Below are 18,762 nucleotides of genomic sequence, written 5' to 3' on the forward strand. Positions count from 1 at the left end.
CTTCTTGGGGAGCATTATGCCTCCACACCGCTCCAACGGAGACGTACTTCCCCTCAAAGGAAAGGAACTTCGATAACACATCCTCGTCTCCATCGGTTTCACTTTTGGTTATCTCTCACCTTTACTTGTGCAAGCTATTGTGTTATATCCTTTGCTTGCTTGTCACATGGAAATGCTTAAGACCAACACGATGCAAGAGTTCTTTGCAGACGTATTTTAGTTCTAGATACAACCATTTTTTATAATTTTTTTCGACAAGTATTTCCGGACGAAGGGAGTAGAAAATCCGTGGGTTGGATTGGGGCGGGTTCTGCCTAATTAATTATGGACTGCATTGGATTGACATGTTTAATACTCTCTCCGTTCCTAAAATAAGTCTTTTTAAGATTAAAATATGGATTACATACAGATATGTAGACATATTTTAGAGTGTGGGTTAACTTATTTTGCTTTATATTTAGTCTTATACTCCCTCCGTCCCAAAATAAGTGTCTCAAGCTTAGTACAACTTTGTACTAAAAAATTGAGACACTTATTTTGGGACGGAGGGAGTATTTAGAAACAGAGAGAGTAGTCCGTAAATGGGTTGGATTGTGTGGGGTGGATCTCAGACCATTCCCAGGTTGACGTGTGCTCGTTTTCATACTTCGCTGTAGCCTGGTACTATCAGTCAGCAACAGAAAAAACATAGACCTCGCAAGCTACCAAGAGGTCTGGTGCAATCGCAGAGGGATATTTACCGTTCGATAAGCTGTTTGTCCGGCGCAATTATTTAAAAAAAAATTAGAGATCAAATCATCCTAAACGTTTGTCTACCCAAGCATTGACATTTATAACATCAACAGTGTAAGTAGCCATGTTACTTAGGCACAAGTTAGTTCAAATAAATACAAGAACACCACATTTCCAAGACAATTCTGACTGAACACCATTATCACGTTGACAAGTAACATTCACTTCAAAACTTAATCAAATAATGTAGGTTTTGGCTCACGCTTCGGGTGACGACTCGGATAATACCAATATGGCTTAGGGACCGGCCAACTGTCATCGAACAAGTTTTTAAAAAGAAGTCAGACACTGAAGAAACTGTGTGCAACCAGAGTAAACAAAACTTACTGAGGCATGTCAGAAAGAATAGCAAAACTTATTTGAGACATGTCAGGAAGAATACCGATAATTAGGCTTCTCTGTAATTCCAGCAGCAGCAGTCCTACGATAGACCAAAAAGATGGGTTTTAACATCCAAGAACAACTGCAATAGCCTAATATGGTTTTCTAAACAGATATGGTAGCTCAATGGCTTAGCAAGTTACATGAGTGGGAGAGAAATAGACAAGCCACCCCAAAAGCACCTGTGCCTAACCCTCAGTAAGTACAGGACATAATTGGACTCTTGGAACCAAAGAGCTACGTTTGGCTTGAGCTTTAGCATATTCAGCTAACAAACTAACTAATAAGCAAGTGATTCTTTACTGGTGCATAAATGTTGTACTCCCTCCGTCCGGAAATACTTGTCCGAGGAATGGATGTATCTAGATGTATTTTAGTTCTAGATACATCCATTTGTATTCATTTTTACGACAGGTATTCCCGGACGGAGGGAGTAACTAACTACTCCCTCCGTTCCTAAATATAAGTCTTTTTAGAGATTTCAATACGGACTACATACGAAGCAAAATGAGTGAATCACACTCTAAAATATGTCTATATACACCCGTATGTAGTCCGTACTTAAATATCTAAAAAAGCTTATATTTAGAAACGAGGGAGTAATAGCCTAACTCAACTAGAAAAGATCATCAAACTGATCACCTAAGTCTGCATCACTAACACATCAATACATATGTGCATGAAAAGCATTGGAGCACTTCCATACCATACATATATTTATACATAAAGAAGGCTTACCGCTCTGCATAAAAACTCCTCAATAGATTCTGAATTATGTCACTTGGTAGGTAAGGAGTTCCATCCGAGTCATAGAAGTTCATGCCAACAAAGTTCCCATTCAAATCAAAGAGGGGACCTCCAATTCCAGCCTACAGCACAAAAATTTAGTGACAATGAACAGTGGTTACACAAGAAAAGATGATGTTCATAATAACCTACAAATCTAATAAAAAAGGGGACTCCAGTTCGAGCCTATAGCAAAAACATAAAGTGCCATTGAACAATGGTTACACAGAAAAAGTGTTACTCGCAAATAATGGTCCTTATCCTGATGCAACCCATTATTTTCTCACGCAAAAACATAAGAGAAATCAACAGTGTACCTTAGTGATTTTACAAGTGGAGAACTTAAGCTCTCTGCAATCAAATTTGTTTCGTCCTCCAGTCACTGACCCATCTGTGGCCATCAAGTTCCCAGATTTAAAGGCGCGCCCAAGAGCTACTACTACCTTAGTTTGAGGTTCTTCAAAGATTATTGCCGCATGATTTTTGCAAGAATTCGGGATGCTGACAACAGCAACATTGTAGCTTAAATCATAGTGTTGTAATGTTCCTATGATACGTTGTTCCATTGGAAGACATACTTCAATCTGCAACGATGAAGTGAGACTTAACCATCATCTGAATGAACAAGCAAAGAGTAAATAATGTCTAGTACAAACCCTTAAGTTATCAATAATCTTGTTTTCATCACCAGAAGTTCTAACCAAACTTGCTGAAGTCAGAATTATTGAGGTTGACTCATTACAGTCTACAGATACACCTGTGCAAGCAAAATGTCTTTCCTTGCCTACAGTATAATTTGAATCATTAGCTAGTGAACAGGCAAAAGGTAAAAATGGAAAACAATAAACTTATACAGTACAATCACCATTGAACGAAGCAAGTGCGACAACACCCCAAGACTTCATTGAAGCAACTTTTCTAGTGGGTTCACTCCACATGGCTATGCCAAATTCCTCTTCAAAATCACCTTCCAAATGCATGCCTCCTGGTTAAATAAATAAGGCAGTCCAGTTAAATGAGTGGCAGAATAAAGCAGTTTAAGTGTGATACAAACAGGAACAGTCAGCACAATCAAGAGAGAGAACTCACGATCAGCATAAGCTGGCAAGGGATAACCATCAGATCTTAAGATATCATTTACCACCTTTGTGAACTCTATTGTGACAAAGGTGAAGCATTTCATGATAATATATCAGTAATGATAGGCAACAAGGTGAATCAATCCATGAATATGCACCATGATCAGCAAAATCAAAAGCATACCACTGGATGGCCAAGGATGAATAGTCGGATGCTTATGTTCATCAACAGTGAATTCTGGTGTATGTTCATCCTCGATGAATTCTGGTGCACCAAGATGAAGCGATTGATGACTCATCAGTAAAGATAACAAATTAACTTGGAATATGATAAGGTGCATCATAGTTAACATAATAAGCGACTTCAGACATGTTATCTGTCCACTTGGTCATGGTTACAGTAAGACTATTCTTTCCCAGGACTGCCTGCCTCTCATTCCACAAACTGAATGATGCTGCTAGTAACAGGACTTTGACCAGTGCTGTAGTTTATGATATCAAGGAGTTAGCTTATGATATCAAGGAGTTAGTTTCGTTTATTAATGTCAGTAGACAATGTAATGGGGCAGCCCATGTTTTAGCTAGATCAGCTGAGCCTGTGTCTGGTGCTGTGTGGTTTAATGAGGTCCCTGACCTTGTTCAGGACATCATCTGTAATGAACTATCTGTTCTGAAAATTGATGAAACACCGCCTATTACTTAAAAAAAAAACCCGACCACCGCTTGATTCACCTTGTGGCTTAGGGATGGAAGATGCAAAATCTTTACGTTTCCTTTTGTCACCACTTCTCCCAGTAGAGCATGTTTGATTCAAGCTACCTACAACGAAAGAGACAGAACTGAAGAATACTGAGGACTTTTATGTTGGGGTAGTTTCATATAGTATGTCAATGAGAGTTTAGCAGACCATAAACTGACCTTGCACTCGAGATGAGCAACCTACAAGTGATAATTGACAAGTAACATTAGAAAATGATGAAGAATAGTCTGCAAGTGCATAATTTAGCAGCCTTAAAGAGTGATTTTTCTTAGCTCACCTTCTGTAAAGCGAAAGGGCTTAAAGGTAATGCACAAGTCTTCCATTTCATCCACACTGTAGAATGCAGTGAACTCATCATAATGCATACAGTACAAGTATGATTAAATGCTACAAGTCTAAATGGCATACCATAACCAAATATCCCTCAAAGATTCAAGAATTTTATTTGTTGGTACATATCGAGTAAATTTCTGATCATGATAGTCATTCATCCCAACAATGTTCCCATCAAAATCAACAAGTGGACCACCACTTCCATCCTAGCACAATGATGAAGTGTGTACATAGGAAATTAGTAAATTTGATGCATCAAAAGACAGTGCATAATGATTAAAAAAAATAAGGAGGAAGCAAACAACACACCATAGTAATTTTGCATGTTGAGAACATAAACCCTTCACTGTCAACTTCACTTGGACCATCAATCAGTTCCCCACGTGTATCCATTAATTTGCCTGAGTGGAAACAATGCTTTACAGCTAATAACTGACTATGGGGCTCGACTTGCACGGTCTTATTGAGACATGCTGCACGAAGATCAGGGGAGAATCTAGTTTCAATAACAACCATACTGCAAGGCAAACGATAACGTTTTATCCAGCCACCAACAACTTCGTTATTGGGAAGGCGCAATTTTATCTGTAAAGTTATGAGAGATATACAGGATGATTAGCTGACCACTATCTTAAATAAGAGCAACACGTGCAGACAAATTTGCAGCACAAACCTTAAGTGCAGGGGTAAGCATGCGTTCCTTATCTGATGTGCTAACCAAAGCTGACGAGGTCAGAACACATGCACCACCAGATGAACTGTTTGCAAGAACTATGCCCGTGCTTCTAAAATGCATTTTGTCTCCTACAAAAGATCATTGTTGCAGTCATTGACTACCGATAATTAAGTATGAACCAGGGAAACTACTGCGCATACGATAGTATAATCACCATCAAATGAAGCAAGAGAGACAATGCTTGGGGACAACTTTGTAGCAAGTTCTTGAGTGATGTTCTCCACCACAGCTTTACGCCGATCACTTACAATGCTGGACACCTCTTTTTTTACCACCCGTTTACGAATTTTTTGCCTTCCATTTGAGCTTCTTGACATTCGCCTAAATTTCAGCATCTCCCCTGCAAAAATTGGGTTCCCCACACAAGAAAAATTGAAAATCTTCTCTGTACTTTGAAGAATTTTGTTTGAAGTGCATGCAAGTAACCTGTAGTTTGACGGAGCATGCACTCCTAGCTTATGATTTAATCAGCTGAACAGTTTATCTTGCAGTTTTCAGAAATAGTGTCTCCCGATGGTAAAAGTTTAAGATATACTAGTTAATGCAAAGTGAGGGCTCACATCCACTGAAGTAGATCAACAGATAGGCATGGACGTACACCTTGGTTGTTATTGTCACATTACAACAATAGAGAAAGAATCAGGAAGAAGGGACAAGTTACAAGTTACATGTAGAGCATGGCGCTCTTCCGCCCGCTAAAAATGCCCACCCATCCTTCTATAGTCCACCCGCCTCACCAACAAAGTTGATGGCATGCACACTGTTGTCACCATTGAGGACATCTTTGCTACAGTGACCTACCAATGAACAAGGATTTTCTTTTTTCACAAAAGGGCTTCCAGCCAAAAAAACCTCACTCTAGCAGGAAGAGAATACAGGGGATTTCGCGTGGAAGCCCATAGTCTTGCAGCGGTTTTCCAGTGGCAGTGGTTATAGCCAGCACCGAAGTGCATGGAAGCGCCGCCTGTTCACAGGAATGAGGAGCCAGGAGGAGGCAAGAGGAGAAGGTAAGATACGATGAAATTGCTTAAGAATATGAACTCATTAGCAGGCCAAGATAATATACCACGAAACTGGCAGACGGCTAATGGGCTGAAAATAAGCGCAAGACCGAATTAACCCACTACAGTCAATTCCACTAAACGACCCCTAGAACTCATTTGCAGTTTCTGCACTGTGCTAATACAGCTGGCAATTGGGCACAGGGAGAAGTCACGAGTGCCCCTGCCCGCAATTACATTATAGCTGACGCCATACCCGCCACTTGCAGCGGGCACAGAACATCTTTCATGCAAGTCTTCCACAGGCATCGACCACCCACGGGCCAGCAGATCAACACATCCAACCAAAGCACATAGCAACAATATAGAAAAACAACAGTAATTCTGGTGCACAGTCAAGCACATTGACAACAATTTTCCAGACTTCTCCAGTAGTAAACTAGCTAATAATCAAAGAAATCAGACACATAGTTCAAAAGGTTCAATGAAAACTCCAGGAACTAGCTGCAGGAAGATATCACTGACATAGTCTAAACTTGAGTACTCAACACACAAACCAGGCACCAACCACCAACCTACCACTCCCTCCGTCCCATAATATATGAGTACATTCGTTGTAATAACATCTTATATTATAGGTCGGAGGGAGTAGCTCTTAGTCTTTAGCAGTGTACCACGAAAACCAACAAACCAGCACCATCTAGAAATCAAGTATCTGAGATGGCCTGGCGGCGTGCATGCCTGCTGCAAGAGAGCTGAAGAAGACACGGATAGCAAGGTACACGGGCGTGGCACCGTTCTCCGGTGGTGAACTGGTTGCGGTCGTAAAGAGTGGGTGGGTTGAGGTGTGCACAGGGAGAACTACACAGGAAAATGATGGGGCGGAGAGGATAAATTGGGAAGAAATTCAGGAGAAAGGAGAGGCAGGCACCACGCAGAACACATATGGTTCACATGATGATGACCTTCATCAACATAGCTAACTTATGTTGCTCACACATCGACTATCCTACTACGAATGTTGTTCAAGATATCGTTGTTCTCCTCCTCTTGAACGGGATATGCTTGTGTTGGTGACACCCTCTTTCCTAGCACCGGGAGGTACGTACACATGCAATTCAATACCTTCCTAGCATATATATTGAAACAGAAATTAATTTTAACTTCAATCCAGAAAATGAAGCCTTGTGTAACATTGCTGATGAGGTTGACTAGGTGAAAACCCAAAGAATGATTGACTTGTGTAACAGAAAACACATAATTGCAGGACAAATTGTATGAATAAACAAGAAACCAACAATTTCTCTTTTGTGCACAGTAGCACATTCTGGGCAAAAATACAGAAAGGCTTGCAGCATGGCAAACACGAAAGGTGTGGAACCTGAAGATCAGTCAGCTAACATGCAAAAGGAGAAACAATCATATCACTTTAAACGGTAATATTTTAGGTCTGACTGTCAAAATCAACAAGTATAATAGTAGAACTATATTCCCAATCATAGAAAATATTTGGAACATCTATCATGCCAACAATACGACTAGTAACGTGTTAACCAATTTCGGCCAGTATAACCAAGACAAAGCTCATGCTCTCTCAAATTGCATGTTACTGCTAAGCTTCGATTTCAGGTCAAGATAGTGCATATAAAACAACTTAATCATTTCCTTTTCATATATCGTCAGTCATTGCATGTTTCACTTCTAACATGCTTAAACCAAAACATTTGCTCATCTGCAAAAATAAATCAAACTAGAGTTTGAAAACATTTGCCCCTCAATCATCATCACAAACACCTGCAGTATATGGCAAAATCCTTTCACATGTGAACTTGAACATGCACTGGAAAAATCATGCAGCAAGTACTCATCAAGAAATAGTCATAATTATATTCTCACAATATCCAATCCACAGCAAGTACTCATCCAATAGAAAATCAGGAAATATTTTTGAACAAACAGAGGATGCAAGGAGAGGGGGGGATGAAGGAAGAGGGAGGAGGAAGGAGTGGTGGCTACCTGCCTATGAACTGGAGGGGAGCGGCTGCTCCAGTGAGGGAGGCGCTGCTGGTGGGAGCGGCTGCTCCAGTGAGGGAGGCGCTGCTGGTGGGAGCGGCTGCTCGACGGCGGGAGGCGTTGCTGGGCTCCTGTACCGGAGGCGGGGCGGCGGGGCCTCAGCCGGGTGGGCGCGACGCGGCGGAGGGCCGGCAGTAGTGGCGGCGGCTAGGAACCCTAGCTGTCGCGCTCGGGAGGGAGGTGCTCTCTTCGTTGAGGGGAAGGCTGCAATTCCCCAAACTTTTGGCTTATTTTCTTTACAATCCCCAAACACTTTTTTTTTTTTTTGAGAAACCCGAACTCTTTCTTCTTGGTAAAGGCCAACGGGTTCCCCACCCCAGAAAGGCTGACCGTCCCTGTAAGCGGGGCCCACCCACTCCACGCGATTGCTCCCTACGGAATTTCGCTGCCCGCGCCCGTTCTCTTCTTGTTCCCCCCACTTCGCTTTTCCTTTTGCCCCACTTCACCGGGATCCGGGCACCGTCATCGGCCGCAGATCGGGATTGTCGCGGCCCGGGACATCGCCATCTCCGTCGTCGCCGCCCCCGCGCCGTCCTTTTGCTGGCCTTCTCCCTCCCGTCCTCGACGACCCTTCGTCTCCGCCGGTACCTCTCTCCTCTCTGCTGGCTATCTGCGTCGTCTCGACCTCTGCTCCGACCTGCTTGCTGGACCTTCTCCCGCCTAACCTCGTTGCATTTTGGTCTCCGCGCAGAAGTCCGCCATAGCCTCGTCGGCTTTTGGACGACGAACCCCCGCCTCCGCGGTCTGGTAGCCTCGTCGTCGGCTTTTGGACGACGAACCCTACGTCTTCGCGGTCGGGTAGCCTCGTCTTCGGCTTTTGGACAACTACCCCTCTTCGGGCACTCATCGGCTTTTGGAAGACGACCCCTCCGTCTCCACGCAGAGGTCTGGCACCCCTCTTCTCTCTGGTTCGCCGATTCGCCGACCTGCCTCCATCGATTTCGTTTAGATTGATTCGTACGGATAACTCAAATCTCCACACTAGTGTTTTCAAGAGCGAGATACTTTTGCTGGATTAGGGCTGAATTTTGGTGACCAATTTTTACAGGGAACGCAATTTGTTTGGAAGGGCACAAGGAAAAGTTATTTGCCTGAGCGTTTCCAGTTTGGAGCTATCTGAATTCAATCAAACCGAAAGGTTTGCTGCCATATCCCAGTCCAGGGCTAGCTTGCTCTGCATCCTTGCAAGGTAACTTGTTTGTTTAAATGCCAACATGCTTAGTTCTGTCCAAACCGTTTAGTGAATATTGGCAAGGGCCTTAGGTTAATCATCTGAATATCAGTTCACTGATGTAAAAACTTTACTTGACCAAAGCCAAAGACATTGCGAGTTTATTAACCTAAGGCATCTCACATCTGAATAAGTAAACTGATATGGATATTAGAAATTTGGTCAAGGCTGAAGAACCGCAACACTATTCAGCTACTTGTAGTCAACCTGGATAAACTCTCTTAGGGACATTTTCAAATCAGGATATGTTCTACGGTTTTTACAAACTTCAGATTTTCATTTCTTAAAAGTAGATGTTTTTTAAAATAGTTACTTACTAATACATCAGTTGATCTAAGTAATCACATTTATTGCATTAATTCCTTGCTGGGAAACAATGGGTCCGAGGATCTTGCCGAAACCGCACTTGTTTAGCTCGAACTGAGTGGCATGTGCGCTAGGTTTGTTGAACAGTTCGTACGAATCAGCGGGAAGGGTTTCATCTGACTTGGTCCTGACGACCTTGTCGTTGACATATGCCTTCGCCGGTATCCTGATCTGCTGCTGCAGATGTCAGGATTGTTTGCTGGTATTTGGCTCCTGCATTGCCTAGCCCAAAGGACATGCTGGCAAAGCGTGGCGGACCGAAAGTGGTGATGGAGAGATTTTTCTCCTGATGAGGTACATTTATCCTGGTTGTAGCATCGGCCGTCTGGTCGATGTGTGGCAAAGGAAACAAGTCCTTTGGCCGCACGCGAGCGACGTTTTCAAGGTAGGTGCCAAGGCACTAGGCTTGGTCCCTGTTGTGCGCTAGCGCCAGTTTTAACAACCAGCCAGGATGCACGACTTCTTGGTTGAGGCCCACCTGGAACAATCCAACCATCCCCCACAGCCTGACACCATCGAGGTGACGCTGCAGAGCAGTCCACCGTCTGTGTGCGAGCTGCTGCAAACCGCCTCATCGGTGCTTCAGAGCTTGCCACCCATGTTGCAACACCACCGTCTGCTACAAGGGGATGCGAGTGCTGCAACGACCTGTTTGCAAAGCCCAATGGTCGATGAGCAAGGGTGGCTGTCCTGCGGTTGTGTCACGATCGACTGCTGTGTTGCAGCATGCCGCGGCGGTGAAGCTACGAGCTGCTGTGGCTGCGATGCTGTTGTGGTCGCCGGTGCAGCGTCGTCGTCGTCGTGTGTTAGCAATGCTGCGATGGGAGGGAACCAAGACCATGTGTTGAGGTGACCACTAGAGCTGCAGGAGGCCATGGGTTGTTGCGTCCACACGCATCACTCGTTTTCTTGGTTCAAACGAAAAATGCAGTGAGGGGTGAGAGGCCTGTAGGACGATGCATTGACCCAATCCAACCGCCACATGTGTTTTAATTGGACGACTGGGGGAGTTTGATCTTTCTTCCCCTACACTCGGGTGGCGCCTAGGCGCCTTTTATTTCTTCATTATTGCTTCAGCTAATTAAAGATATTGTAACCTATTTTAGATTCATTATACTGCTATTAAAGAAATAACACTTTCTATATATTTTTCCTGAAAAGTTCTCTCTAGGAATTGACTTACAATGGATCACCCACTTCCGAGTTATTGGAACCAGATTGTGTTTGGCTTTCGAGACAGTGTTGTTATTATTGGTGACATGCAAGGAACAGGATTTTTGATAGGCTCCAAAGACAGAAGACGTCTTATCTTGACATGCTGCCATGTCGTAGCGGGTAGTGCTTATAAAGCTAAATTGCGAGATGAATATTTGGTCCAAGTTTGCATTACTGGATATGGTTTGTGTTCTGGCCAGATACTACTTGCTGACGATGAGAGAGATGTGGCATTAATTGTGGTTACTACAGATTGTGATGGTCTTCCAATGATTGAACTACCTAATTTGGAATTATCTGATCGGGTTGTCAAGAAGGATATGGAATTAGTCATGTTGGGTTATATTTTCATGCCTAAGGGTGTAATTAAAGAACCAGGAACTTCTTACGGCAAATCAAAGTAATGCCTATTTTCACAAAGAACTATTTTCACAGAGACCTTATGTTAATTTTTTTTTATTTGTTGACTTAATATTGATTTTGCAGGGCCAGCATGTATCACAATTCTTTAGTGGGGTGTGATATATTGCCGGTGTCATATGTATCAACCCCCGGGACTTCGGGAGCACCTGTTTTCCTTGTTCAGAAAGGAAGTAGTCCAGAGGTAATAGGAATGCATGCTGGAAGAGTGCAGGGCACTCAATATTGTATTCCAATGCCAGTGATAGAAGAAAGTTTGCGCCAGTTGAGTACAAAGGTATCTATGAGTAATAAAAAAGTAGCTAGATAGTGTTGTGTTCGTATTTAATACTAATAACCGTGTATATTTTCAGAAGGGCCTCTCAATTCCTGAAATGATTGAGAAGATCCTTTCAGCAGTGTGGTGAGTAAAAGTGTTCTTGTGCAGATTTTATAATAGATTTCAATGCATTTCCCAAATACTCATGGTGACATATGTCTAATCACATATACCAACTGTTTTCAGTCGAAGGAAGTAGGAATTGCTCATACACTTATTAAAGTGGGACCAAATGGACAGACCTTGTTGCTGATGCGGAGAGACGTAAATGTATTTTCAGTGCCACTAATGACGCAACCATCTGTAAGTTGGTGTTGCAAGTAAGCAAGAGCTTGATGAACTTGAGGATCTTAATGCTGATTCAGGGGTTTTCAGCAATACCAGATGGAAGGTAAGTACCATGGTTTCAGCCAGTGTGACTATCAACTCCTTTCATGTTTTCTAATATGTCGCTGCACTTAAATTGCCCAGAATGTAAAGCTCATGCATGCACATTTGCCTTGTGAGGTTCATGTTTGTTGTCAGGTAGTCAGGGTTTACTGAATATACACTTCTTTTATAGTGTGATTTTGTTTGTATTCATGATGAATATATCTGTCTTTACTTTTTGGAATCATGTATGTGGTTCACTTATCTCTGCTATGCTGTTTGCTCTGTAATTGGATTGTGAGAGGTTTGTAAATAAGATTTTCAGGACATGTGCTATTTTGTGAACCTCCTACTTTTCTTGAAATACACACTGTTCGTTTTTCTCGTATACACTCTTTCTTATGTTCCACTTTTTGTATTCATATATTCATAGGTCATTCTTAGCGACGAGTTTAGAAAGTCTTTCACCAAACTAAAATCACCACAGCTCAGGAAGGAAGTACTCCAAAAGCTTATCAAACTTGAAGATGATTGGAGGAGAACAGTTAAGAACCTTGAGATGCCTGGTGCTTCTCATCTTGCGAAAGTATACACGGTCTGGGACCTGTATCTTGTTTGGACTACTGACGTGAAGAAAACCGAAAGAACGTATTCCCAGATAATAAGAATTTGGGACCTATTGTCACAGCAGAATGTTGCAAGAACTGTTCAACGTCTCGAGAATCTGTTCTCCATGTACACGGATGATTACCTGGATCATTGCAAGAGAGTGGAGACACAGGGGTATGAGTTTTTTTATTGTTAATGGGCTATAATCTGGTTCCTTGGACTTTTTATACCTGATACGTAGAGAGATGAACTGTTTGTGAATAGTCATTCCTACAAATGAACTGCCTGACATTATTCTAATTTTTGCGTTGCTTTTGTTGTGGATAACAGGAAACTGGAGGTTCCTATGGTTTTGGTCTTTGGGATGTTGTGCATGATATTATCCGCTATAACATGGATTGCAAAGTTGATTCTTATGAAGAGCATGATCTCGTGGACACATCATATGCTATGAAGAATCCAAAAGTTAGTGAAAGCTTCCTGCTGATGAAATTCTACTCTTTATCATCTGGGACGGCAAAGCATTTGTGACAGCTACTAATGGGTCTGAAATTGACATCCCCTTTGAACAGACTGATGAAGGGCAGGTGGTTATCCAATTCCTGCTCACTATTTTTATACTTGGGAGGTCAGGCAGTGGAAAAACCTACCTTACACTCCACGAAGCTCTGTCTGACTTACCATTGTGTTCCTTGCATTGCCATAGGTATGGTCTACATGCAAAATGGTACTTCTAAAATTGAGGAAGCTGGTGACTGTTTTGCTAGGGCTGAGTGCTGGTCGGAGACAGCTGAAATATTCTTTAAAGCTAAATGTTACACCAAGTGTTTCTCCATGTGCTCGAATGGAAAACAATTATACAATCTGGGCTTGCAGTTTCTGCAACAGTTAAGAGGAGGAACATTCACTTGAGAATTCAACATCCTTGGAGGTTTCTGCAATTAGAACGAAGTATCTGGAAAATTGCGCTCAGCATTATTTTGAGCGTGCTGACATAAAGCATATGATGCCCTTTGTTAAAGCTTTCAGCTCTATGGATCACGTTTATAAATTCTAGAAATCTATGTCAAGTTTAGAGATGGAAATGGGAAATTTCCTAGAAGCTGTAGGAATACCAAAGCATAAAGGAGATGTCTTATTGGAGGTAGATATACCCGAGAAAGCAGATTTGTTTGAGGACGCAACATGGCTTCTCCATATCATTGTGGATTCCTTGTGGTCTTCAAATAGTAGAGGATGGCCTCCCAAAAGATATGCAGAGAAGGAGCAGTTGCTTGCAAAAGCCAAAGAGATGGCAGAAAAGGTCTCTGAGTGCTTCTACTTACTGCTTTGTTTGCATGGAAGCTGATGCACTGTCAGATGGGAAAAAGTCCCTTTCCAGTTTGAGTTGCACTTTGCTTGAGGGCAGAAAATGTGCAAACTTGTTAGTTGGACTTGTTGCTTCCTGTTCGATCCTTGATGTTCATCTTCAATCTCGAGCCTCTGGATACAAGATATAATCAGGACCAGGATCTGAAGATGAAAATAGCTGCAATGACATGCTGGCCTCTAACCAGATGTCACCCCAAACTCTGTTTTGTGTCTGGAATCACTGGAAGACGATCATAATCAAAGTACTATCTCATCTTTGCCACACTGATGGTCCAGAATTAAATGATTATGCAGTTGTTTAAGAAGATCTTTGCGCCAAGTACTTTGGATTGAGAAAAGATGGTGAAGTTGACAGATATGTGGTGCTGAACATGAATGCAAGTTGGCTTTCCAATGCTGACAGGAATTCTTTGCAGCAAGACGGGAACAGATGTTTATTGGGTGCCCCTCAGTGTCGTTCATGTGCTCAGTGTTTCTTGATGAATGAGCTGTCTTCTGTTGGTTTCAGTGTACTTAAGAAGTTGGAGTCGATTGTTCAAATTTCTCCAAAGCCGGCATCTTCGCATACCCTGGTGAGAACTATCCTTATCATACATGAGATAGCAAAGTTTTTTGAAGAACCAGAGTTCAGTATGCCAAAAGGTTCCATGAAGTTAAGAAGCTTTTTTGTTCTCTGTGGGCATTGATTCTTTGAGTTAGTTTTTCTTGTGTGGAGAGATGGGACAATGAGGAGCCTCTTGCATCTACTTGACTCGCCAGCTGCATATGGATTGGTTGCTGATTCTCTTGGTGCAGATCTTCACCCAGCAAATAAAAATTGACTCATGGGCATCTTGGGAGAACAACCATGCTTCTGCTTCATGCAGCACAATTGGACGAAGTGCTACTTTCAAGACTACTACAGTACCTGGGCAATAATTCTAAGTGGGCAGATTTTTTTTGATATTTCAAGATATTTCTTGACAGTGGTCGGGATAGATCCTCCTTGATCTTCAACTTTAAGCTTGCTCGAGTGTACCTTCAGTGTAAAGTGGAAGGATGAACTGGACTACATATCCCCACCATGCTATGTGGGACTGTGGGTCTTATGGAGTGCCTTGGTTTCTTGGCTTCATCATGCTTACTACAGAATGATTTTATATGCTGCACGAAATCTCTGTTGGTCAATATGCTGGAATGCCGTACCAGCAAGGCTTTACACTGACACCTGCCTGGTATCTAAGTCATGCTCAGATTCCAATCTTGATGGTTTGGCACACTCATCAGGCCGTTTCATATATGAGACGATTTGCGACCATCTTGATGGCCAAGCATATGCTCCAGGAATGGGTACATAGGACTTCATGTCCTTCCAGTACTTCATACAAAGCAGTCCTCCTGTGACTAGTTGTTACACTTTACCTTCTGATCCTTACTCTTTCTCTGGGGAAGTGCTATGAGGTCACACATAACCTTGTGAGGAATGAAATCTTTAAGGATTTACCTTTGGACTTCTCTAAGAAGATTGAAGATGCTTTGAAAATGAGGTCTCGCACACCTAGCAACTTCACAAGAGTGCTTGCTGATGCACTTGCCGCAATCGGAGATCGTATGGTAGTTATTGGTTCACCCGAAGCCCCAGTAATCTGTCGAAACTTGAATCCTTGTATGATTAGCAAGGAGGATTTGCATGATGTTCCGAAGATAATGGCTCTTTGTGTCTTGAAGAATCAAATTCTGTAAAGCAAGATACTCCATTGCCACAACAAACTGATGGTAGCAAGTGTCTTGAAGAACCAAGTTCTGTAAAGCAAGAGACTCCATTTCCTGAAAAATCTGATGGTAGCAAGTTCAAAAATGTTATTTCTGGAAACATTCTTGTGACGGTAGAGATAGTAAAGATATGGATCAGTCCGAGAAAGAGAAGTTCAACCGATGTCCTTGTGCCTGTATAGAGGTATTAAAAGGTAGAGGGTTCGAGCAAGACAGATTCAACTGGTATCTTTGACACTCTCTGGAAGAAGCTTGAGACTTTTCTACTCGATGAGCAAGACCAGGTGAGTTTCATATGTTACAATAGTGCTTGTTTTGTTATCTTCCAGCTTGTCCCATCGTTGGCAGCTGCCAAGTAATTCTAAAAGCTAATTTCTGCAGAAAGATGCAAGGGCTGTCTTTCAATTTCTTAGAGACGCCCTTCCATGGCTGGAGCAAACAGGCGTTCTAGCATAGATTGATAAAGAACTTGATGAACACATTCTGGAAGAGGTCAAGCACATCTGCAGTGAGTTTGAAAAACTCTCCGACAGGTAAGCAAGTGTTAATTTAGGGCCGACTCTATCTAAATTTCTTAATATGCCGTGTTGGAATTGATAGGCATGTACTCCCTCCGTTCCTAAATATTTGTCTTTCTAGAGATTTCAACAAGTGACTATATACGGAGCAAAATGAGTAAATCTACACTTTAAAATATGTCTATATACATCTGTATATGATAGTCCATTTGAAATCTCTAAAAAGACAAATATTTAGGAACGGAGGGAGTATGAGTAATAACATCCTCCTTTTTTTGCTTGCTATGTACTCCCTCCGTTCCTAAATATGAGTCCTTTTAGAGATTCCAATATGGACTACATACGGAGCAAAATGAGTGAATTTACACTCTAAAATACGTCTACATACATCCGTATGTAGTCCATAGTGAAATCTCTAAAAAGGCTTATATTTAGAAGCGGAGGGAGTAACACCTTCTAGTCTAGTTTAAGACATGTCTTGTGAAAATGCACCTTACAATTTGCGCTCGTGAAAATTCACAGGATGGACAAAAAAGATGTGGATGACCTATACACAAAGTGGGAAGGTGCTGGGAAGACACTGCAGCCGGTCATCCGCCTTGTGAGTGGTACAGGAATATGCATGAATGATTGTAGTGAATGCAGGAAGTGAAGGTGCAAGGAAAAGGAGAAAGACCCCAGGTACCCATCCTCTGCATTCTGAAGGTGCCCACAGCCAGTTTATACAAAACTTGTCCAGATGATGAGCGAGCTGACACGGGAGAAGCTGCCTCGACTTCAACAAAGGTGGCGCAGAAGCAGAAAGCAAGAAGAAATCCAAGGAAACAAAGAAGTCTGACAAGGGCCGTGGCAAGAAATGAGCTGCTGTAGTTACTTTCCCGCCTTCAAAGAATATTTGCGTGCACCGGAGAAGCTTGTACGTAAAACCATTGGATAAGACAGCAGAAATGTGTTGCTTCGTGTCTGATCAGGGAATGCAACTTTTGAACCGGCACAAGACAGATGCACCCATGCATCACGGTGAAGTTCCCGCTAAATTATTTATGATGATTGAATGTGCTTACGAAAGTGTTGGGGCCTTTTTGTTGTTGGCCTGTGGAGTAGCCTCCTATGCGTTATGGCACCACTTTTGAATATCCACACCTGTTGCACCGGAATAGAGACCATCATTGAAACTGCATTGCGAAAACTTGAAACAGAAACGTTGGAGCAGTGGACAACGCGATATGAGCTAACACCCATGATCTACCGGTAGAAATCATCAAATCAAAAGGGATGGGGTGCTTCAGGTGATCATCTCTTATTGTCCAGGTGGCCAGCAGGTCTACAGGATAGTCAACACTACTGGAATCGCCTACTTTGCGAAGTGCCCCAGACAATAGGCGAAAGCCAAAAAAAACTCAGCAACACCTTTGCCGAGCATGCACACCTTAGGCAAACAAACCTTGGCCGAGAATCGTCTGTTAGACACTCAGCATACTTATTGCCGAGAGCCAAAGGGATACTCTCGGCAAAATAAAGTGACCTTAAGTCTGTTAGCCGAGGACAGGGACATCAGGTCTTTGCCGAGAACCAAAGGAGAGCTCGGCAAATACTTTCCTAGTTGCTGGTGCCAAATCTCGGCTTGCCTGGGACCAACAACTCCCTAGGAGCTGCCACATGTCACATTTTTTAAGAGCCGTCATGCACCTCTTGGCGAGTCACCTTAGGCTAGTCATAGTGGGGAGTATCATATACTAGTATCATGCATATGATACTAGTGTATGATACTACCTCCATAGTGCATAGTATCATAAAGTAGTATCATAGATGACTATATTTATTACCATGAATGACACAAAGTAGCATAACATTTAACATGATACGGTATGTATCTATGTTACTCTAACCCTCTCTCTCTTCTTTAATTGTGTGTCACATAAGCATGTTTGCTAGTCCCAAGCGCATGTTACCGGTTATGTTACCCCCACTATGGCCAGCCTTAGAGCATGTACACATGGCCGGCCCTAGGGTATGGCCAACGAGGCAACGGCCAAGGGCCCAGGCTTTGGAGGGTCCCATGATATGTTATGCAGGTATATTATTAGTACAACCCAGCAAAAATATTAGACAGGGAAAAATGTAAGAAAGTAAGAAAGGACGACGCGGGGGCCCTAGGTTTCTGGAACACAACTAAAAATGGGCACTCGGGAAGTTAGAGGCGTGTTTGGTTGCCCGCATAAGGTCCAACCAGGCCCGCGCGGGAAGGATTCGGCCTCTTTGGTAGCCCGCATACACTATTGGGCCTGCATCGCACGCTTCTTAAAGCACTTTGGCCCTGGCTCACTGGAAATGCATGAATCGGTAGTTTCTCCAGGGCCAGGCCCGAGCGGTGCACATGGGCAGGCGCGGCTGCACGCGCGCGGCCACGCTCAAGGAGCCGCGTTGCTTCCCGAAGCACCGGCAGTTATTAGCCTCACCGCTCCCTCTCCCCACCTTCCCCACTCTCCCAACTTTCACCGGCGGCGGCGGCGGATTGGAGCAGAGGAAGAAGACCACCGGACTCCATCACCGGCGGCGGCGGATCGGAGCAGAGGAATAAGACCACCGGACTCCATCAGTGGCGGTAAGCACTTCTCTCTCTTCGACATGCACGCTTGATTCAATCCACG

At 43.0% G+C, this 18,762-nt stretch overlaps 1 protein-coding gene and 1 long non-coding RNA gene across 3 annotated transcripts; one reads left to right on the forward strand and one right to left on the reverse strand.

Annotated features, from left to right (window-relative positions):
- Positions 1–783: 783 nt before the first annotated feature.
- On the reverse strand, positions 784–8,156 carry LOC119311014. Of its 2 annotated transcripts, none has more exons than XM_037586641.1 (16): positions 7,889–8,156; positions 5,022–5,207; positions 4,805–4,935; positions 4,441–4,716; positions 4,207–4,337; positions 4,076–4,131; positions 3,957–3,977; positions 3,771–3,857; positions 3,223–3,303; positions 3,049–3,114; positions 2,825–2,944; positions 2,616–2,743; positions 2,277–2,543; positions 1,912–2,042; positions 1,175–1,213; positions 784–1,044 (listed from the first exon to the last, which is right to left on the reverse strand). In XM_037586641.1, the coding sequence occupies exons 2-16, from the start codon at positions 5,200–5,202 to the stop codon at positions 966–968; spliced, it is 1,794 nt and encodes a 597-aa protein (XP_037442538.1). In that variant the 5' UTR covers positions 5,203–5,207; positions 7,889–8,156; the 3' UTR covers positions 784–965. The 2 variants fall into 2 exon arrangements, with proteins under 2 accessions (XP_037442538.1, XP_037442537.1); XM_037586640.1 differs by having other exon boundaries at positions 7,885–8,156.
- Positions 8,157–8,657: 501 nt separating this feature from the next.
- On the forward strand, positions 8,658–17,281 carry LOC119311016. The gene is made up of 11 exons (XR_005150847.1): positions 8,658–8,826; positions 8,990–9,130; positions 10,700–11,153; positions 11,240–11,450; positions 11,527–11,576; positions 11,679–11,883; positions 12,295–12,644; positions 12,801–13,057; positions 13,177–15,877; positions 15,975–16,126; positions 16,634–17,281. It is a non-coding gene; the product is annotated as an uncharacterized LOC119311016 (long non-coding RNA).
- Positions 17,282–18,762: the final 1,481 nt, after the last annotated feature.

Source organism: Triticum dicoccoides, chromosome 5B (genome assembly GCF_002162155.2).
Source record: "Triticum dicoccoides isolate Atlit2015 ecotype Zavitan chromosome 5B, WEW_v2.0, whole genome shotgun sequence".
NCBI classification, from domain to species: Eukaryota; Viridiplantae; Streptophyta; class Magnoliopsida; order Poales; family Poaceae; genus Triticum; species Triticum dicoccoides.

Bases quoted from the DNA above. Each gene is read 5' to 3' on its own strand.
- LOC119311014 (XM_037586641.1), bottom strand. From the start codon at position 5,202: ATGCTGAAATTTAGGCGAATGTCAAGAAGCTCAAATGGAAGGCAAAAA. The intron at 4,338-4,440 runs GTGTGTTGTTTG...TCATTGTGCTAG, and splicing joins CAACATGCAAAATTACTATG to GATGGAAGTGGTGGTCCACT. The intron at 2,043-2,276 runs GTACACTGTTGA...TTTGTGCTGTAG, and splicing joins CCACTTGTAAAATCACTAAG to GCTGGAATTGGAGGTCCCCT.